This window comes from Myxine glutinosa, chromosome 2, assembly GCF_964187855.1.
Source record: "Myxine glutinosa chromosome 2, kmMyxGlut1.1, whole genome shotgun sequence".
NCBI lineage: Eukaryota > Metazoa > Chordata > Myxini > Myxiniformes > Myxinidae > Myxine > Myxine glutinosa.
The window spans coordinates 253,136,942-253,160,960 of record NC_136262.1 but is presented as its reverse complement, the minus strand read 5'-3'; the positions used below and the strand labels follow the sequence as shown (position 1 = coordinate 253,160,960).

General features: G+C 40.4%; 1 protein-coding gene across 1 annotated transcript in view; it reads right to left on the bottom strand.

Annotated features, from left to right (window-relative positions):
• The window catches only part of LOC144890739 (mixed lineage kinase domain-like protein), a 94,486-nt gene extending 71,356 nt beyond the window's left edge, over positions 1–23,130 (bottom strand). Inside the window, exons 1-5 of the mRNA XM_078772444.1 lie at positions 22,939–23,130; positions 14,734–15,159; positions 12,224–12,310; positions 7,338–7,503; positions 7,003–7,112 (exon numbers count right to left, since the gene is read on the bottom strand). Of these exons, the coding sequence (XP_078628570.1) occupies positions 7,003–7,112; positions 7,338–7,503; positions 12,224–12,310; positions 14,734–15,159; positions 22,939–22,963 (814 nt within the window). The 5' untranslated portion in view covers positions 22,964–23,130. The remainder of the gene's footprint in view (positions 1–7,002; positions 7,113–7,337; positions 7,504–12,223; positions 12,311–14,733; positions 15,160–22,938) is intronic.
• Between the last annotated feature and the right edge of the window lie 889 nt (positions 23,131–24,019).

Here is a 24,019-nt window from a genome sequence, read left to right as displayed (position 1 = left end):
AAGGCTACTTCTCCGTACAGCTTAGACCAGGGAATCCATTTGCCAGAATCGCTGTTGATCAGACAACAGAAGAAACAGTAAACAAAGATACGCAAACAGCTGGAGGAACACGAGGTTTTAGTCTTCGCCAAGGGGCTGTGTCACGATACTATCTAACTGCAGAAAATCGGGCTACTGCACTGAGGCAACTACGAGAAACTATCCTTGTGAATGACAGCGACACATCTCACGCCAAGCACCCTGACTTGTCTACTTCTCGCATCAAACGTGATGAGTCTGGCGTCACAGCTATCTGTGATCTACTGGAAAATGACTGGACCAATCCATTCGCCGATGATCCGTCATGTCTTCTCAGTATATCTACCGGAGCGGCTGCGAGGGAGGACGTTTCTAATGACCTACTCAACACCCTGCAAAAGGGGGAAGCGGCGTATCAAAGCTTCCAGAAACGTCTTGAAGAGGGAACAGGCTTCCATGACACATTGAACAAGCTAAACTTGAAGACCTTTGGTAAGATCAAGCAGAAAGTTGTGAAGGGCACAAACAAGGAGATCGTCCTGAGAGCTGACAGACAACTGTTTGCCACCATGATACTCATCGCCAAGACAAGGAACCTCGACATGCAACTTGTCCTTTGTCACCCACTAGGGCCGTTACCATGGTCTTTGGCAAACGTTGATGGGTCAATGAAAAAAACGAACAAAGCTGCACTTGCGAAACACATGGAAGGTCTTGTGGAACCAGCCGAGAACGTTGACAAGCGAAGTGCAACAATAATTGATGCGATGGCTCTCATACAAAAGATGCATGGCGAGAACGACACGTTCGAAGAACTATCTGACCGCATCCTTGCTGCAGCGCTTCACGCTGGTCAAGGCAGTGAGCGCATCGATGTTGTCTTTGACACATACACAGAAGAATCCATCAAAGCAGCTGAGCGTGTGAACCGCGGTTCAAATGAAGGCATCAGTTTCAGCGAGATCAGACCCGCACACAAAATCATGAACTGGCGGCGTCTCCTTGCTTGCAGCCAGACAAAGGAGAAACTGGTTGTGTTTCTGGCGGAGTCGTGGAAACATGAAACAAATCGCGAAAAGCTAGGCAACAGAACACTGTATGTCACCTGTGGTGAAAAATGTCTGGTACTGACCCGCGATAGGTGGAAGTTGGTGCAAGCACTCGAATGTAGCCACGAGGAAGCAGACACGCGTATGTTTCTCCACGCAAAGCACGCCGCTACCCACTACAAGACGATCATCTTAGTGGCAGATGACACCGACGTTCTGATCATCAGTCTTCATCTCAGCAGAACCATCGATAGTCAGCTCTTCATCAGACGAGGAACAAAGGTTCGAGTCAGAATGATCGACGTTGGAAAGTTGGCTGCGGTATTGGGGTCTGGAGTTTGCAGTGCATTGCCAGGGCTTCATGCATGGAGCGGGTGTGACACTGTGAGTGCTCTGGCTAGCCAAGGAAAGATAAAGGCTTTGAAGCTTGTGCAAGCGAATGAGCTGTATCTTCAAGCATTCACAGATCTGGGATCTTCGTGGAATGTACCAACAGACGTCTTCAATAGCATTCAGGCCTTCACGTGTCAGCTGTACGCCAAGAACACGAAGATCGTCGGTGTTAATTCGCTCCGTTATCACATGTTCTGTGCAAAGAAGGGCCAGATCGAATCTGGACAATTGCCGCCTTGTGAAGACTCCTTGATGCAGCATACGCTTAGGGCCAACTATCAGGCGGCTATCTGGCGACGCAGCCTTGAAAACCTACCAGACGTCCCAACACCATCAGCAGGACATGGTTGGGAACTCGATGATGGCGGTTCGCTCACAATCCGATGGATGGCGGGTCTACCAGCTCCAGATGTCGTCTTGAATCTCATCTCATGCACATGCAGAAGGACGTGTCGACCGTCAGATTGCTCCTGCATACTGAATGGGTTGAAGTGCACTGTTGTGTGTAAGCTGCAGGGATGCTCCAACATGGTGCAGGATGATGCTATCGTGGCTCAGGATGCCAATGACTCTGATGGCGACTCTGATGATTAACTTTGTGTGCACTGTATATTGTATAGCATATGTTGTTCTCTATTATAATGCAGGCCAAATTGCCTGAAAATCTTTATAGACAGATAAACGGTTTAGCAAAATGTATAATTTGGAAGATCATACCGGTGTTATTTGACTAAAACATGACATGTTCAATGATACCTCCGCTTGCTTATTAGGAATATACATCGTATGGTGTTAAAATCAGCTCCATACGTCTTTCCAAACTCTAGTAATGAATAATTAATATAATTGGCGGCCATTTTGAAATCCAAGATGGCCACCAAAGAGCAGATTTCCTATGTAACAATTTCCGCCTGCTTATTAGATATCGTATGGTGTTAAAATCCTCTCCGTACGACATTCCTAACTTGCGTTATCGTCAGAATAGATAATGCCAGCGGCGGCCTAAGTCATTTTATGCCTCTTTACATTTATTTGTTGTAAACTCGTGGTGGATGATATGTTTTAGTTTTTGAGTTATTTTTATAGACAGATAAACGGTGTAGCACAATGCATAATTTGGAAAATCATACCAGTGTTGTTTCACTAAAAAAAGTACAAGTCTAATAATAAAATATTGAAAAATATATGATTTTTTTTTCGATAATTGATTTTTATAATAATTAATCTAAAACAAAATGCTTCATATTATTTTTTATTTAGACGGTACACATCGGACGTATATTTAGTCGTCAACCGCACATCGATAGCTAGTATAGAAGTCCAGATACACGTGCAACAATGTACCCCACCAAATGGGCATTTTCGAGCTGGGTGGTTTCAAAGATGGCGTCCATCCGGGCACTAAGCTACCGTTCTCAGATGTCCATCACACCTTTTCTGACACTTGAGACATTGGTCTAATGGAAAATCATAATGAGAATTACTCCCCCCGCCGGAGCATTACTTTTGGTCTGGCTCAAGGACTATTGTGGTCAAATGCTGTCTTTTGTTTTCGCCAAACATGTCTTCTGGTACTGTGACCAAATAGCTCTACCTTTGACGCATCTGTCCAGAGCACATTGTTCCAGAAGTGCTGGTCTTTGCCGAGGTGTTCATTGGCAAACTTTCGTCTTGCCCTGATGATCTTTCTGGACAGCAACGGTTTCCTCCTGGCACACCTCTCCCATGTCGATCAAATTTGTGCAGCCTCTTTCTAATGGTACACTCATGCACTTTGTCATCAACAGTGGCAAGAGCTACCTGTAGGTCCCGTGATGACATTCTGGGGTTCTTAGAGACTTCTTTCAGCATCTTGTGGTCTGTTATTGGGCTGAACTTGCTGGGGTGGCCTGGCCTGAACAAGTTGGCAGTTGTTTGGAATCTTCTCCACTTGTAGATGATCTTCCAGACAGTCGAATGATTGATTTCAAATTGTTTGGAGATCTTTTTAAATCCCTTCCCAGACTCGTAGGCATCTATAACCTTCTTTATGAAGGTCTCAGAGAGCTCTTTCGATCTAGGCATGGTGACGCCGCACACTTCAACAACAAAGGTGACGCCACACGTAGTCAACGTGTGGCCCTGAATGGATTTCTCTCATCTCCCCTTCCCGTTCAGGCTGGAGTTCCCCAAGGCAGTGTGCTGGGCCCTGTGCTTTTTCTGGTCTTTATCAATGATCTCTCCGACTCTCTGGAAAATCCTCTGTATCTCTTTGCTGATGACTCCACTCTCTGCCGCTCCATTCCTCTTCCCTCAGATCGGCAGTCTGCAGCCTCCTCACTCTCTGAAGACCTGGACAAAATCACAGACTGGTCAAACATGTGGAACATGTCTTTCAATCCTGACAAATCTCACACTCTTACTATGTCTCTCCGAAAAGATCGACTGGACAACCCTCCCATCTACTTTCTCAACAATCCTCTCCAAGAAGTTCTGTCGCTCAAGCTTTTGGGTCTCACCATCTGCCATGATCTTTCTTGGGAAAACCACATTTCCAAGCTGGCCTCCAAAGCCAGTCGCCGACTGGGCATCCTCCGTCGTGCGAAGTCCTTCCTAGGCACACCTGAGCTCCTCACCACATACAAGGCTTTCATCCGCAGCTCAATGGAATACTGTTCTCCCCTATGGGCTGGTGCTCCTGCCTCACACCTGGCTCGGCTTCACGCTGTTGAATCCAAAGCTTTCAGAATCATTGGAATCTCCCACGATGAAGCTATCTCTGAGGGCCTTTCACTCACTCACCGCAGGCAGGTAGGTGGTCTTTCTGTCTTCTACCGACTCCTCTCCGGCCTTGCTCCCCCAGCTCTCTCTGTGCTCTGTCCCCCAAATATTCCTACAGGTCGCACAAGATCTGCCAGCCACCCTCTGATGGTTAAACTGCCGAAATCTCGGCTCTCTGCTCACCTTCACTCTTTCATTCCTCTTTTCTCCCGCCTCTGGAACAAACTCCCACACTCACTTCAATCACACTCCTCCCTCCAGGTCTTCAAAACAGCTGTTCACCACCATCTCTTATCTTCCCCCATCCAAAACCTTGATCTTTTCTACCCCCACTAATTCACCCCAGATCCACCTTGTTTGAAATTCCAACTTCTTTCCTGGAAGTCTTGGCAGTGTCCATATGTTTTATACCTCTCCCACCCCCCCCCCCCCCCCCTTCCCATGCCTCCCCCCCAAAGCCCTCTCCCTCCCACAGTTCTCTCGATGTCTCCATGTCTCTCGGTCCCTGCTCTCAAATGTTGTGTTTGTGTCCTTCCCCCTCTCTCCCCATCTTGTCTACCGCTCCCGATGTTATTTGTTTTGTGTGTCTGTTTGTCTTTCTGTGTGATTAATGTTCGCTCTTTCACGAGCCTCGATCTTGTATACAAAAAAAAAAAAAAAAAAAAAAAAAAGAGCAAACCAAACTAAACGGCTGAGGTTTAAAGAAGACAGGTTCCTCCAAGATCCTCTCTAACGATGTTCTAATCACTTGCACCTGAGCTGGTGCACCTGATTCTAATTTTAGGTATTTGAAGTAGTGATAAATGTAGGGGTGTACTTACTTTTTCCACATGCGAAATTTGCATTTATGTTTATTTAAATGATACAATGGACTACAAAATGTAAATGTTTCATGATATTTGTTATATTATATCACCTTTATCTATCAATATTGTTGAAATGAAGATCAAATAGCTGTATGTTGAAATATGTTGAAAAAGTCAAAACTTTACATGGGTGTACTTACTTTTTCACGTGACTGTACGTATGTGTACATACATATTATATATATATATATATATATATATATATATATATATATATATATATATATATATATATACACATATATATACATATATATATATACATATATACATATATATACATATATATATATATACCAGCTGAATGCACCTGGCGTTGCCCGGGTTCTTTTTGAATGAATTTAATCTTCTGTACATAGGTCCGACACGAGCCCAGTATTAGTTAGTGCTCAACGATTCCTTGTTCTTTCTTCTGTCGGGCCCCGCGAGAGAGAATTTTAAAAGCATGTGTTGCAATCAGTCAGATATTCCTACTAAGTGCATAAGTTGTACTTCAAGAGAATTTTGAAAGAAGAAGAAGATTTATTGCGAAATGGGCCCAACCCGGCCGAGGCGACCTCGACCGGCCTCGCCACCGAGCCTAAAACCTTCCCTGGGCCTGTCCCGGCATTTTTTGTTTCAGAGGTTTCCTCCTATCTTTCACCGTTCAGGAGATTAGCGCTTCCAGACAAACAAAAAAACAAAAACTTTCTTTTATATATATAGATAGAAGAGAGAGAGAGAGAGAGATATATATATATATATATATATATATATATATATATATATATAATAATAATAATAATAATAATAATAATAATTCATTTATTTTGTATAGCGCTTTTCCAGAAGCCCAAAGGCGCTTTGACAGAGTGGAAAACATAATGCATAACAATACATGAAAACAACAATTGCAAAAAGACAAGAATCAAGAAAACAAACAGCAGCGATATACGGCATATATATAAGACAAGAATCAAAAAGACAAGACAAGAATCAATATATATATATACATATATATATATATATATATATATATATATATATATATATATATATATATATATATATATATATATATATATATATATATATACATATATATATATATATATATATATATATATACATACATAGATACATATATACACATATATATATATATATATATATATATACATACATAGATAGTAGATACATATATACACATATATATATACATATATATATAATTTTATTTTATTTTAATTTTAAATTAATTACTATAACTAATTAATGTGCAACCTTTTGTACCGATGAGTTTTGAATTATTTTTTAACAATATTTAAGCTACCTTCTTGGAAAATACAGGTAAATACCAGAGGTGGGTCACAAAACTAAACAATTTAGGCGTTCAGCCTACGGTCTATAAATATATCCGATTCACAATATACAAATGATCGTCTTGATAGAGATGTGGTGTTTCAGAGATAAATTTGAAAAGGCACTACTCGACCTAGCTTGGTGTTGGCTTAGCGGTTGGGGTGCCGGCTTGGGATCCTGGGATCCTGACTGTGAATCCCGGTCAATTGCTGAATTAACGCCAGGGGGGTTGACTCAGGCTGTCATCCTTCCGAGGTCGGCAATTTGAGTACCAGCTTGCTGGGATGAATGATCCCGGTGTGGACCCCCGATTTAGAATAGGCACACCGTATCCCTGCGCATCGAAGAGGGTTGGCGTCAGGAAGGGCATCCGTCCATAAAAATATTGCCTCAAAAAGGGAACCATGACGTCATGGGGCCCACAAGTCATGGGGCCCGCAAGGCTAACCACTGCTCTCACGGGGGAAAATGGCCTTAAAAAACGATCATTCATTCATTTATTCACTACTCGACCTGATCTTTAAGGTTCATGTGAACATTTGAATCTAAAAAATGGTATTTGATTTCAAACAAACCTTGCTTTTCCATGATGATCCCATACAAGCGAATTATATTTGGATGGTCAAATTGGCGCAGATGTTTAGCTTCTTTCATCGCCAATTTCTCATTTTGTTCCAAGTTTGAGCTGCACAACATTTACACAAAACAACAAGCAGGATAAGTAAATGCATGCAAAATAAAGGAAATTATATCCAACTTGCTTGGATATCATCTTCACCTCAACAGTAGTGCAAAGCAAACATCATCAAATACAGGTAATATGCATCAAGTACAACATCCCAGATTGAACAAGCAGATGAAAACTTTAGAATGCAAACAGTCCAAGTTACGATGAAAAGACAAGATTTACTTGAATTCCTGTCCAATAAAGCGTTTGATCAGGACTGGGAAGGCACAGAATGTTCCCTTGAAAATTTGGTACATTTTCCGCGGATCTCTCTCGCCCACCTCCTCCTTCCGTTCAATGCATGACAAATGAATTTTTTTCAGTTTGTTTATTGGGTGGTTGTCCTTTCCTGCAGACCAAAGAAACCCAGACACCAATAAACACAAATGAATTCACCCTTGAAAACACTTCATGATTGTAGGATTGCTGTTATTCAGAGGGTGGGCAAAGGGGATTCTGTTTGCTTATCCAGAAACTCCATCTATTGCAAGGTGTGAAATTGCTGTGCACAGAATATAATTTGAAAGTTTTAGCACTACTGAAGCAGTCTCATAAATCACCCTTATTTAACATGGCCAAGTACTGCACAACTGGAGGTTCTTGGATGTGATAAGAAGGCGATTTGTCTTCTGCAGTTTTCAAGTACAGCATACAGGTGTTCCAAAAAGACCCGGCCAACTTTGGTTGTTAATATATTTAGAACCACAAATGATACAATACCTTTTGGTTTACACTACCGGTCAAAAGTTTTAGAACACCTCAATTTTTCCAGTTTTTATTGAAATTTACGCAGTTTAATGTCTCAATGTACTCTGAAATTAAGCATAGAACAAATAAACAATTGGAGATAAAAAAGAAATCATAGAATCATTTTGTTTAAAAAAATTTAATTTCAATTTTTGACTCGGCAAAGTAGCCACCTTTTGCAGATATAACCGCAGAACACACTCGTGGCATTCTTTCTGCAATGGAAATCAAATATTGTTCAGGAAGTTCTTCCCAACACTGTTGCAGAAGTTCCCACAAATGTGTTGCACTTGTAGGTTGCTTTGCTTTCACCCTTCTGTCTAGTTCATCCCAAACCAACTCGATGGGGTTTAAGTCTGGAGACTGTGCTGGCCATTCCATGATTTGAAGCCTACCGTCTTGTTCTTTTCCTTGAAGGTAGTTTTGACATAGCCTGGAGGTGTGTTTAGGGTCATTATCTTGCTGTAGGATGAACCCCTGACCAACTCAGCGTATACCAGATGGTATTGCATGGCGCTGCAAAATGCTGTGGTAGCCGTTTTGATTCAGGGTGCCAGTCACTCTGTGCAAGTCGCCGACTCTGGATCCAGCAAAAGAGCCCCAGAGCATCACGCTTCCTCCTCCATGTTTGACAGTTGGTCACTTCCTGTTACGGATCCATCACTTCCGTTGTGGTGGTTTTCATCCACTGTAAACATTTCTGATTCCATGTATTATTATTGTTGTCATTTAAAGGGAAAAGATATTTCTATTTTCAAAAGTTAAAAGTTAATGTTTTAAAGGAAACAGGAACCGGATGGCGACGAAGAGGAAGAGGAGAAAAAGAGGGTGGAGCGAGTGAGTCGGACAAGAAAGCCGAGCTGCTCCGAGTTCTGAAGCGAACATTGTCGAACGGGAGTCACGAGCGAACTTTCGGGTTTCCCGGGAAAGGGATCCCTGCGACAGAGTTGTCATCGCTGTGACCGATCAACCTGCGTGTCAGGTTTTTGGCGGTGGATTCCGAGGAGAATTATCGTCGGGCCGTTACGTCTCAAGAACGGGTCGTCGGCCATTTGACTCGCGCGCTTCACGCGTCGAGCAAGGTTTCTTTGCTTCGTCAGCTGTTTTCACCACTTTCAGACGTATCTGGTGTGTGTGTGTGTGTGTGTGCACCATGGCTTTTGAAGATTAATTTGTGGTTCGCCGACTGTGAGCCGTGAAAGTCCATACACGAGTTTGTGATTTCCCAGTCACCTTGAGGGCACCTTTGTGCAGCTTTGGGCTGTGTGACTGTACTTGCTATCCGCATGGGATTCTGGTCTCAATTGGACATCGTTCTGGCGATCGCTTGAGCGAATCGACTTCGGCTTGAAACCGGAATCAACTTGGGTTTGAGGCCGGGAAAGAGACATTGGGAATGTTCTGGTTTCACTCACTTGGAGCACAGTGAGTTATATATTACGAAACTGATGGTACCATCATAGGATATATTGATTGTACTTTTGATTACTATTATTGTTGTACTGTTATTCTTGTGTGATCTTAATACAATATTTGTTTGTGAGTAACAATTGGTGTGGCTTCACCATTGATCTTTGACATACGGAATAACACATTTTTCTGCCGTGACTCCTCTCGGGGCTCGGAGGTACACCGTGACCAGGGGGTCGGGGAGGAGCACGTAACAGTCACACACTGAGGAACCATCCTACTCGACGGCGTACAAAAACTCTGCGTGATGAACCAAAGATTTCAAATTTTGATTTATCGGTCCATAAGACCTTCTTCCAGTCTTCAGTAGTCCACTGGCGGTGCTTCATGGCCCAGGCAAGCCTCTTTTTCTTATTTTGCCATCTTAGCAATGGCTTTCTTACTGCCACTCGACCTGCCAAACCTGCAGCTCGAAGTCTTCTCTTCACAGTTGAAACTGAGACTTGCTTACTTTGACCAGTGTTAAGCTGTGCTTGAAGCTGTTGTCCTGTGAGCCGCCTATCACGCAAGCTGTTGACTCAGAAACTTGTCTTCTGATTCTGTTGTGGCGTTGGGTCTGCAGACCTCTTCCTGTCAGAGTTTCCTCCAGTTTCCAAGTGCCTTTTGATGGTGTAGGAAACTGTACTCACTGACACCTTGGCTTTCTTTGCAATTTCTCTAAAGGAAAGACCTACACTTTTAAGGGTTATAATGGTCTATCTGTCTTCCTTTGTTAATTGCCTTTTCTTGCCATTATGACAGCAATATACTACTTCCTGCAGTGCACTATTGTCCAAATAATGCTTCAGAGGGTGTAACAACAATCTGTTCCAATACTGCTTTTATACAGACAGGGGGTTTGTAATCAAGTAATCAGCAGAGGTTGGGACACCTGTAGGAATTGTTTGCATCAACTTTCAAGGCTTAATTTACTTACATTGCTGCAGAACAGCTGTAAGTTGTTAACCCATTACTTGTTCCCTGAAAAAAGCCTTTTTTACAATATAACTGTGCAATTTACATTATTTTCCCGTTTTTGCTAACCTAAACTTTTTTTTAACCTCGAGCAGTTTACTGCTTACCTTTCTACCATTTCAGGTTATTCACTGGACTTGAATTGCTTAGATTTCAATAAAAACTGAAAAAATTGAGGTGTTCAAAAACTTTTGACCGGTAGTGTACATGTATACGATACAGAAACTCAAAGTTTTGTGCACCCCATCACTACACTTCAATGTGAGCTTTGGCAGGACATCAAGGCGGTACACGAGTTCTTGCCATGTTCGGCAAAGCATGTTTGCATCCACCAGTGCACATACAGCTGTGATTTGAGGCTGAAGATCCTGCAGATTTGCTACCTTGGTGTTGTGGACAACATCTTTGACAACCCCAAAGAAAAAAAAACCAAGGGGGTTATGTCTGGCGATTGTGGGGGCCAGGCGGTTGGTCTGTCTCGGCCAATCCAACGAGCTGGAAATGTTTCATTCAGGACGGCTCGGACGACTAAGGCCCAATGAGAGGAAGCGCCACCCTGTTGAAAAATGATATCTGGTTGCCAGTCTTCAATCTGTCGGAAAGCGAATCCTTCCAACATGCTCATGTAAATTGTTGAGGTCACTGTGTCCTCCGCAAAGAAAAACGGACCAATGAGACAGTCATGGAAAAGGCCACACGACACTGGCCTTTGGGCTGTCGCATATGTATTCCTTGACCAGTGACCACGTGGGGGTTTTTGGAGCTTCAGATCTACACATTGTGCCAGTTCCTTCCCCGATACATGAAAGCAAATTTCGTTTGTGAACATGACCTCTTCAGGTAATCTTAGTCATCCTCTTTTTCAGGCAAATGCCTTGCATTTTGGGTCCGTCCTTTGGTTTGAGTTCCTGAAGAATATGCACTTTATAGGCATCATGTTTCAGTCTTTTATGCAAAATCCTGTGTACAGTAGTGCCCGTTCTGGTAGAACTGGTCGTCCGAGTTCTCTGGATGCGCATGGGATTAATTTTCTGCGACTTTGTTGAAATGATTCACGCATTCCTTCAAGTTCTGCTGCACTTGTGCTTTGTCGAGCGGTACTTTTGTGTTTCTGACAACTTCCGGTCTCCTTAAACATCTTGCACCACTCTCTGATACAAGTCCATGATAGCGGATTCCTATCATATATCGTACGGAAATTACGCTGAACTCGTGTGTCGGATTTCGTCTCGATGAACCATTCGACGCACTGAGCTTTCTCCTGCAGAGTTGGCATTTTATTTTACATTAAAACACCAGACGTGAAAAAGAAAACTTTATGAGTTTCTGTAACATATAAAACAAAGGCACAATAAACACAAAGGCACAACTTCTGTATCATATAAACAATTATATCCTTTGTGGTACTAAATATATTAACAAACAAAGTTGTCCAGGTCTTTCTGGAACACACTGTATAACTCAATTGACATAAAATAAAAATTGTAAAAGATATAAATAAATTCAGGAATTTACCACCAATGATGCAGTGTCAATTACATTACCATATCTAATGTACATTTGTTATTCGTGCCCACTGTTTGTGTCCTTTATGATGTTCTTAAAAACAGTAAGTTTCCCGTTTTGAATGATTTGCAATTTTGTTTGACTGCCAGACAGGCAAACAGGCCTACCATATAGTTCTAATTTGGATCTAAACCATGTTCAAAACTGGCAGGGTCTTTGTCTGTTTTCTGGAGCAAACAGCTGTGGTAATCAAGGTGAAAATCAATGACAGCTGCCATCATAGATGAGAGATATGATTGACAATGAATAAACAAGAGAAATGATGCAGTGTATAATATCATTTTCATTGTGTTCAACTTTTTAAACACAAAAGCACAATAAATTAACCTTACCAAAGGCATCGATTTTCCAAAATATTTCACACAAATGTGAAGTCAGCTTCTCTTTATTCTTGTCATCTTCTTTATCTAGCGGGACCACTAAAAACAGCAACAACAACAAATTAAAACACTACCCCAACACATATCTGTCCCTCAACAATTACAATTATTTATTGAACAGTAACAATCATTTTTAAGTTATTGCATTAAAAAAATATATATTATGTATATATATATAAATTAATTTATTTTTTAATGTAATACCTTTAAAATGATTTTTAATGTAATACCTGTAATGTAATAATGCAATATATACAGTATATTTGTATACAAGATTGAGGCTCGTGTAAGGGCTGGCACATTAACACATAAAACACAAAAACCAAACGGACACATAAAACAATGAGCTGGTATTCATAGAATACTTACCCTGCGCAGTCAACTTGGTGTAAGCCAACTCTTCTATTTTTGAACGTTTCTTTTTTTTTGATCCAATATGGCTGCCAGACTACGTGAGTGATGACATCATAAATTTATATTCTCTAAATAATTGTTGCATCGATCATGCGCAATAAATTTCAAACTGATCAGACTAAGCATTGTCTCTGGCAAATTATGACGTCATAATTATGGCACCAATGACCATCGTTAACAACACCTATTCGCCATATGGAGTTCTTTACAATGAGCCACGTTTCAATTTTTTAAATGCTGACAAGGCACAGTTTACTTTACTGTAATGCAGACACAAATGTTATATTTTCATCAAAAATCGTCGGAAATTTTCGCCAAATCTGTTTTGGTCATGTGTTAATATACCTCAACGGTTGACAAATCTGAAATCAGAATTTTATTTGAGGTCAAAATGACCCCGTGAGGTCGCTCCGTACTTTGCCTGCTCGTCATGTGCAGTGTGATAATTCCATGACCATTCTAGAACTCTTCTTCTTCACGCAATAACAACTTCTAGCTTCCAGACCGTACATCCAATCATCTTGAAAGTTTGCACACGTTACACTTCATTCTCTCTAGTAAAATATATAGTTTTACTTCGATCAATGAAGCGGTTCAAGAGTTATAAATTTTTGAATATTTTAGTTTAAATATTTATATCTGCCAAACCACGTGACCTATCGAAAATTCCATAAGGTCATTTTAGTAGACTGATACGCTGAACATATCTGTGAAGTTTCCCCTCGATAGCATCAAAAAGGAGGGAGAAGCTTGGTTTTAAAAGTTTATGCTTAAAAACGTCATAACTCCGAAACCATGTGACGCACCTCATCCTGCTCGCTGATTTTTTTGTTCATCATGGGTATGCGATTCTGCCTGCAAAGATTGGCCTCGATATGTTCAGTCGTTTGAGAAAATTGGATTTTAGTAGTTTTTCAGGCTTTTCACTCAAAACAATATGGCGTCTGAACCACATGACCTACGACGTCATTATAATTTTATTTCTCCATCAATTTATATCGAGAAGATGCTCAATAAATTTCATCCTGATCAGATAGTTTTTTACTTGTCGAATTATGACGTCATAACGGCAGGACCTATGACGTCATCATTCACACATGTTATTCTGCACGGAGAGTTCTTTGCAATGAGACCTGTCTCAATTATTTCTGTGCAGCAGTTTTTTGAGATATAGAGGTGCAAAAATTTTTTTCCAAGAGGGCGCCCATACCACATGACTTGTGACATCATCATATTCACTAAAATATTCTACAAGAGGAGGCCCTCATATGGTGAAAATGTCATGTCAATCGGACCAACGGTTACCGAGAAAATGAATTTTTAAAATGCAGACACGCACGTACGTACGTACCTGAATGCTTAACCCTGCATTTCGCTTCGCGAGTGCAGGGTAATAAAGGGAGGGGGAGACAAGATGGGAAGAGAGAGGAAAGCACACACGTAGAACAGTAGAGAACAGGGACATCAGGAAATCTGTGGAAGGGAGAGGGCTGGAGGGTGAGGAGGGAGGGGGAGAGAAGGGGTGCACGGTATAAAACGAATTGACACTACTAGGAATTTCAGGAATGAAGAAGTGGATGTGGATTTGAAAGAAGTGGAATTTTTGAAATGAAAGAAGTGGATTTGGGGTGTATTAATTTGGGGTGTATTCTTTCAATATACATTGAAAGAGGTGGATTTGGGGTGTTTTAATGGGGGTAGAAAAGATCAAGGTTTTGGAAGATACATTAACATTTAAAGGATGTTGTAAATTTAAAGGAACTAGGAAAAGGTTAGATGAACTTCTAACTGATGGGCTAATTTCCCAACATTGTCATGTCTTTGGTGTATTTTATTGAGTTGAACTATCGGTTTCCTCCAGGTGGCGCTATTGAATACACAATTATATTGAAAAATTGGGTTGCTCCCACTCACCCTGAAGTACGATAAAAAAATTAACTGCAGGAAAACTTCCCATGACTCGTATTTTTTCCCAATGATAAATGCTACAAATAACTTGACATTCATTTGATCATGGTATATCACAACTGTATAAATACAAGAACAACCTTCAATGATGCCGTCAATGGCATCAGCAATGAAATCTTTCTGTCGTTTCTTCAGCGATTGTTCTTCAATCCATTCGTCGTCCTCTGACTTTTTAGGGGACACGACAGCTTGCAGTGTTAAAGCGCGCATCACAAAATCAAACTCTTCGTCAAACTTGCGAAAACGTTCCATTGCATTGGTAGTTTTAAACACAGATTGCATAGAAGAGTAACCTTCAAACTTTTCAATATATTTCATGATCTCCTTTGTCAGTGCATCAAATTTCTTAAATACTTCTTGATTTGAATCAATATTGCTTCCCTGAAGAATGCCATCAATAAGTTTCACTCTTTTCCACAGAGATTCACAATGCCTCTTGTTGCGCTTCACATTCTGGATGATTCCATACAAAGCAATGACTGCTGGGCAAACTGTGCCCAACAATGCTGCAATACAAAAGAAAGCAGGATATAAAAGTTGACAAAAACTTCTTCATTCTAATACAAAACAGAGAAAAAGTTACATGAGCATAAATCAATATTCTGCACAAAAAAGAGCAAAAACAAGACAAGCAGAGCTACATTCAAAATACACCACCCCCATGCCAAACAAATAAATAAATAACATATCCTCCAGCGCGCGAGATTGGAGGTATTTTGTATTTTCACCATCCCAAAATTAAAGCACTGGCTAATGGAAATACATTGTGGGCAATTTAATGATGGAATTTTCAGACACGTTATTCCACATAAATAGTACAATTCCCAAGTGTTCAATGTCCAGTTATGTTTTAAATGTTGCACCAACAATATTGTTACAAAAAATGACAGGGATTAATGAGTGGTTACTTATTCATCAGTTATCTCTTAATGAATATCAGCAAAAGTGTTTGTAACCCCAATTATCAATGACCAGAATCGGATGTCGTGGCACACCCTTATCATCCTCACCCAAGTCTCTCTCTTAATTCTCCCTATTTCCCCGTTGTGTAGACTTTTAAATCACCCCCATTGTACTTTCATACCATCCAACTGCACTTCAACATGAGAGCTACCTGCAAGCACCTGGACAGGTTCTGGTGAGATTGGGTGTCCGTCCGTGTGTGCCAATGAAATGGGATGAGAGAGCATGTGCGACATTCGCTAAGTGGGATGGGGGAGGCGAGGGGAGGTGGGAACTGCTCCATGGGTGATAGAGGGACCTGGCTATAAAATGCATCCATAACCTTTTGAGATATCGTGCTATATGTCGTTTTTGGTCCGCAAAGGCAGCGACAATCCCATGCCCTAAGGGACACACACACACACGAGATAGCCAAGGATACGCCACGGAGAAGAGACGCAACAGACGGAAAGACGCCAAGCACGCCGGACAACATACACCAAACCGGTGGAGAAGGGTTTGCAAGGTCAAAAATGGGATCTTAAGTGAGGATCTCGAGTTAAAATGGGATCTTAAGTGAGAGGCTGCTGCAAAACAACATTGGCGTCGCTGCCCAGCTTGCAAAATCCACCTGCGTCACACCTCCCGATGCTCACCACAGGGCAGACCACACACACCAGCACCACACATTACTGTTCCCAATCTAAGATATTTGTTAAACCTGCTGGTTTTTTCCAAGCGAGTTTCTATACATTTTTAGCCATCGGATCATCCTCCAGTGTAACTGTGCGTGCATGCTGAAACTGCCGCATGGCTAAATTAATAAATCCCAGCCGTTCTCAAGTTATAGAATAGACCTATAACAGACTTTGACCTTTGACCTCTTGGCCCCAAAATCTAATGAGTTCATTGTGACATAATTCTACATAATTGTACCAAATTTGGTCAGAATCCAATCACTGGTTCACATGTTATCGCACTAACAGGATTTTTAGCTAACATGACCTCTGGCCTTTGACCTCATGACCCAAAATTCTAATCAATTCAACGTTACCTCATTATACATACCTGCACCAAGTTTGACTAAGCTCCCTTCAGCCGTTTTCAAGTTATCCCGGTAACGAAAACCTATCACGGATGGACAGACGGAAAACCTGAAAACATAATTCCTCTGGCGAGTTCGTCAACAGAGGCATAAAAAGTTGCAAAAATGGATCCCCTGTAACTACAAACCAATTAGCTTACTTCCAATCATCAGCAAGGTCTAAAATTGATCATCACGGTTGACGTAAAATCGTTCCTTTTCTCCAACAGCCTCATCTCAGATCATCATTTTGGACTCAGACCTGGTCACACCAACGAGGACATGCGACTTCTACTTTCCCAGCAATTAATTGAAGTTCTCTATATCAGACATGAGATCAGGGCCGTCTCTCATGTCATAACTCAAGCTTTTGATACAGTCTGGCATCCTGCCTTGCTGTCCAAACTGTCTGCCTATGGAATCCAAGGCCAACTCCTCTCTTGGATTTCTGACTTCCTCCACTCCAATAGCCAACGTGTGGCTCTCAACGGAATCCTTTCTTCTCCTCTCCTTGTCAAGGCTGGTGTACCCCAAGGCAGTGTCACTGTGCTTTTTCTGGTCTTCATTAATGATCTCTCTGACTCTCTGGAAAATCCTCTCTATCTCTTTTCTGATGACTCCACTCTCTGCCGCTTCATTCTTCATCCGTTAGATCGGAAGTCTGCAGCCTACTCCCTCTCTTCAGACCTGGACAAAATCACAATCTGGTCAAAAAATTGGATAGGTATTTCAACAATGAGAAATCTACACATCTGTGTGTCTCTGTCTGTCTCTGTCTGTCTCTATATCTCGCTCACACACACACTCTCCTGCTCTCTGAAAGGAACCCACAGCAAATCCTCCCATCTACTTTCTCAACAACCGTCTCAGAGGTTCAATCACTCAAACTCTTGAGTCTCACTCTCAGCAATGATCTCTTGGGCAACCCACATCTCAAAGTTGACCTCCAAAGCCAGATGCCAACTTGGCATCTTCAATCATGCAAAGTCCTTCCTTGGTACACCTGAGCTCCTTTCCACCCACAAGGCTTTCCTCCACAACTTAATTAAGTACTGCTCTCCCCTCTGGGCTGGCGCCCCTGCCTCACATCTTGCTCAGATTTATGCCGTGGAAACAGAGGTTTTCAAGACCATTGGAATCTCCTGCGATGAAGCTGAGTCTATGGGCCTACCACTTCGCCATCACCGAGAGGTCTGTGTTCCTCCACCTCCTGTCTGATCTTGTACCATATGCCCTTTTCGTGTTTTGTTCCCCTTCCCCCCACCCCACAAATTCGACCTGCCACCTCTGATATTTGCTATTTTTTCACATGTCAGAAATGTATGTGTAAGTTCACTCACAGCCAAAATGTGACTGGCCACAGGTGTGTGTGTGTGTGTGTGTGTGTGTCACTAGAAGGGAATGACAGTCTCGCTGCAGGTAATGTGCTCGTTATCGTAACATTTGTTGGAAATTTGATAACAAAAGCTGAAATGGTAGAAAGGTTACTTACACACACACACACACACACACACACACACACACACACACACACACACACACACACACACACACACACACACACACACACACACACACACACACACACACACACACACACACACACACACACACACACACACACACACACACACACACACACACACACCTCTGTGGGCAGATGGGCTGATAAGCTCTGTTCATTTATCTCAGGGATGACAGGAAGGAGGAAAGGTACTTCTTCCTTACTCTAATTCACGGACGGTGTTCGTGTGGTTGTTTGTTGCGCTTCCCCTCCTACAATTCTGGCCCGATTACTGCACATCCAGACTTGGTACATAAGATCAGCATGACCCCAATTAGTGTAAAGTGGTGTTTTATCTTTGTCGGTGACATTGTGGGGAGGGGCTGAGGGAAGGAAGAATGTGGGACGCAAATTCTCCATGGAAATGTGTATCATGTAGCGCCACCTCCAGGTGGGAGCGGGTATTACAAGTCCATACCCTTTACAGTCCAGTATTCCTGTCACCACGTTTTCCAGTACAGTGAGGTTGTTTGAATTATAAGCAGAAGGCATGTTTTTGCTTCATGCACATAACCCAGGTTATTTCTTTTATTTCTGGGAGCGATTGAGGGTGCTGTCAGTGGTCTATACACCGCCCAATAAAGGGATGTGCCAGAAGAACATGTTGCATGCTTCACACAAGATTGCCCGTAGGGCAGGTACTCTGCTCGTGAAGGATAATGAGCAGAAATCAAAACCTGTGTGACCATGAAAATACTACCAAAGGCCAAGTGCTGATAACATACAAACGGTTAATGAAGGAAAATATGGATATTACATAATTCTCCATGTTCCCACATGCAAAACACAAGTTTTGAGAACCGACAAAGAATACACATGAATCAATGTTCTCCATAAAGACTGCAGCCAGTGGTTTGCGTACACCGGCTGAATGTGGAATCACTGGTTGTTCTTGCCAAGTGTATATTTATATACAAGGACGAGGCTCGTCGGGGAGCTGAACTACAATGGGCAGCAAGGTAATTGATTGCAGAATTGTTTTAAAAACTGTTAAATTGGGTTTTATAAAATTTGATAACTGCTGATTAATAATTATTTAAATAAAGCTGTTTGCGACTGCAAGCAGCAGCATAAATCAATTTTTTTTAAATCGTACCCATGTCCGAAGGAAGCGGTTCTGTTTGCCACTTTTATTATGAAATAGGAAAAGCCGAGAAACAAACGAAACCCTCGAGAATCGAACCTCGAGAATCGGACCTCCGGAATCGGACCTCCGGAATCGGACCTCCGGAATCGGACCTCCGGAATCGGACCTCGGGAATCGGACCTCGGGAATCGGACCTCCGGAATCGGACCTCCGGAATCGGACCTCCGGAATCGACCTGCGGAATCGACCTGCGGAATCGACCTCCGGAATCGACCTCCGGAATCGACCTGCGGAATTGACCTCCGGAATTAACCTCAATAATTACCTCAATAATTACCTCCAGAATTAACCTGTACAATTAACCTGTACAATTAACCTCGAGAATGAACATCTATATTTAACATCTTTAATTAACCTCCAGAATTAACCTCAATAATTACCTCAATAATTACCTCTAGAATTAACCTGTACAATTAACCTCTAGAATTAACATCGATAGTTAACATCTTTAATTAACCTCCAGAATTACCTCAATAATTACCTCTAGAATTAACCTGTACAATTAACCTGCACAATTAACCTGTACAATTAACCTCGAGAATTAACATCTATATTTAACATCTTTCATTAACCTCCAGAATTACCTCAATAATTACCTCTAGAACTAACCTGAACAATTAACCTGTACAATTAACCTCGAGAATGAACATCTATATTTAACATCTTTAATTAACCTCCAGAATTAACCTCTAGAATTACCTCAATAATTACCTCTAGAATTAACCTGTACAATTAACCTGTACAATTAACCTCGAGAATTAACATCTATATTTAACATCTTTAATTAACCTTCAGAATTAACCTCTAGAATTACCTCAATAATTACCTCTAGAATTAACCTTTACAATTAACCTGTACAATTAACCTCGAGAATTAACATCTATATTTAACATCTTTAATTAACCTCCAGAATTAACCTCCAGAATTACCTCAATAATTACCTCTAGAATTAACCTGTACAATTAACCTGTACAATTAACCTGTACAATTAACCTGTACAATTAACCTGTACAATTAACCTGTATAATTAACCTCGAGAATTAACATCTATATTTAACATCTTTAATTAACCTCCAGAATTAACCAATATAATTACCTCAATAATTACCTCTAGAATTAACCTGTACAATTAACCTCGAGAATTAACATCTATATTTAACATCTTTAATTAACCTCCAGAATTAACCTCCAGAATTACCTCAATAATTACCTCTAGAATTAACCTGTGCAATTAACCTGTACAATTAACCTCGAGAATTAACATCTATATTTAACATCTATAATTAACCTCCAGAATTAACCTCTAGAATTACCTCAATAATTACCTCTAGAATTAACCTGTACAATTAACCTGTACAATTAACCTGTACAATTAACCTGTACAATTAACCTCGAGAATTAACATCTATATTTAACATCTTTAATTAACCTTCAGAATTAACCTCTAGAATTACCTCAATAATTACCTCTAGAATTAACCTGTACAATTAACCTGTACAATTAACCTGTACAATTAACCTGTACAATTAACCTGTACAATTAACCTCGAGAATTAACATCTATATTTAACATCTTTAATTAACCTCCAGAATTAACCTCCAGAATTACCTCAATAATTACCTCTAGAATTAACCTGTACAATTAACCTGTACAATTAACCTGTACAATTAACCTGTACAATTAACCTGTACAATTAACCTGTATAATTAACCTCGAGAATTAACATCTATATTTAACATCTTTAATTAACCTCCAGAATTAACCAATATAATTACCTCAATAATTACCTCTAGAATTAACCTGTACAATTAACCTCGAGAATTAACATCTATATTTAACATCTTTAATTAACCTCCAGAATTAACCTCCAGAATTACCTCAATAATTACCTCTAGAATTAACCTGTGCAATTAACCTGTACAATTAACCTCGAGAATTAACATCTATATTTAACATCTATAATTAACCTCCAGAATTAACCTCTAGAATTACCTCAATAATTACCTCTAGAATTAACCTGTACAATTAACCTGTACAATTAACCTGTACAATTAACCTGTACAATTAACCTCGAGAATTAACATCTATATTTAACATCTTTAATTAACCTTCAGAATTAACCTCTAGAATTACCTCAATAATTACCTCTAGAATTAACCTGTACAATTAACCTGTACAATTAACCTGTACAATTAACCTGTACAATTAACCTGTACAATTAACCTCGAGAATGAACATCTATATTTAACATCTTTAATTAACCTCCAGAATTAACCTCTAGAATTACCTCAATAATTACCTCTAGAATTAACCTGTACAATTAACCTGTACAATTAACCTGTACAATTAACCTGTACAATTAACCTCGAGAATTAACATCTATATTTAACATCTTTAATTAACCTTCAGAATTAACCTCTAGAATTACCTCAATAATTACCTCTGGAATTAACCTGTACAATTAACCTCGAGAATTAACATCTATATTTAACATCTTTAATTAACCTCCAGAATTAACCTCTAGAATTACCTCAATAATTACCTCTATAATTAACCTGTACAATTAACCTGTACAATTAACCTCCAGAATTAACCTCTAGAATTACCTCAATAATTACCTCTATAATTAACCTGTGCAATTAACCTGTACAATTAACCTGTACAATTAACCTGTACAATTAACCTCGAGAATTAACATCTATATTTAACATCTTTAATTAACATCCAGAATTAACCTCTAGAATTACCTCAATAATTACCTCTAGAATTAACCTGTGCAATTAACCTGTACAATTAACCTGTACAATTAACCTGTACAATTAACCTGTACAATTAACCTCGAGAATTAACATCTATATTTAACATCTTTAATTAACCTGCAGAATTAACCAAATATAATTACCCTCTAGAACCCTTCTCATTAAACACGGGGGGTTAGAAAGATTCTTCTTATTCATTTTTGATGGATGGACGGACGGACAAAGCCAAATATTGAAGCGGTTTCACCACTTGAAAATTGTGCGAAGTTACACTCAAAGTTTCATCTGTTTTTAATTAAATAATTAATTCCTATTTGCAGTATTGTTGAACATAACATAAATATTTGGGCACGGTGACCTTATCCATTCATTGTGGTGCAGAATTCCCAACAGGTGCAATTTGGGTATTTTCATCAAACCGTGTTAAGAAAGCAGGAGCTGAGGTGTGCATTCCATTGCTGGGTAAACAGGTTGTGAAGCCACGCAGCGCCGTGTGGAGGACAACACCATTTTCTACCAGGGCGGGTCATCCAGGAAGTTACCAAAGCCATGTAGTTTCTCATCATCGATCGATAAAACAAAATTCGCAGCGCCCACAGACTATATTTGTCTTGTTTATCTTGTCAGGAATGAGGATTAAAAGTTGCCTTCCCATTCCTATGACTAGAAAAGATACGCATCGGTTGGTTCAAAAGTTTTGGAAAAACAAACTTTAACAAAGAAAGTATTCTATATCGTAACACAAACTTCGTCTGTTACTGTAAATCTTCTGTTATAGTCAATACGTACCAGAAAAAGGCTCCAAACAGTCCATTCTCAGATAACTCGGGAGTACCAAAGCGAAGTGACCACACGGACACAGACGTGCGAGTGTGAATACCAAGCTCTGTGCTCAAAATTATTCTTCACGTATAATTAATCACTCTCTCAAATCGACATGCATTCAAATGTCTCAAAATATAACAGCTTATATGGGATTAGCAGGAGAAACGACAAAATATGGAAGAGGCAAAAACTAAACCGATGTTTATACCACCTGCTAACATACCACCCTCTACACCGCAAGCGAAATTCCGAAACGTTTTTGCAATTATAAATTGATAACTTTGTTGATTTTGCAGCAAGAAATGCAGATTTTAATTGTGTTGTGTTAAACATAAATAATTATCTTATTTTGATTGCCTTTTCGTGGTTTATTTACAAGCTAAAAAGTATAAAGTGTGTTGCATATTCCCTGCGAGACACACATCTATCTGGAAGAATGAAAGATTTTATTTATTGTTTTCCCAGCTTGACTAAACCCGACAACGTAATATTGTGAGAGATATGCAAAGTCAAGTCCTGTTGGCATCTCAGACGCCAGCACGAACCGCTTCTCAGAAAGCAATTGCAAAACTGTATCACTATGTGTATGTATATATACTGTATATATGTACACACACACACACACACACACACACACACACACACACACACACACACACACACACACACACACACAATATGTCAAGGGTAAGGGTCTTTTCATTATTTTGGGTCATCGGGGTCTCTGGAGAGACGAACGTTTATTGGGAGCTGAGTTTGGTCACAAAAAAACGATCAGCAGTATGTTTGTCTGATGAGGCCACAACAACGGCGAAATGTACATCGATATCCCTGCCTTCATCCATTTGTGACCATAGAGCTTTAATCTCAGTCTGCAAAGAATTGAGTACCATACGGATGCATTAGTAGTTTGGAGGTGATGCATTGGTATAATTTATGCACATGACGACTGCAAACCTCCTGACTGGTGATCAGCAGGGCCGAGACAATGTGTTCGCATGGCAGGCGACACTTGTTGCTAAAGGGGCTGTCACACCTTGACGTT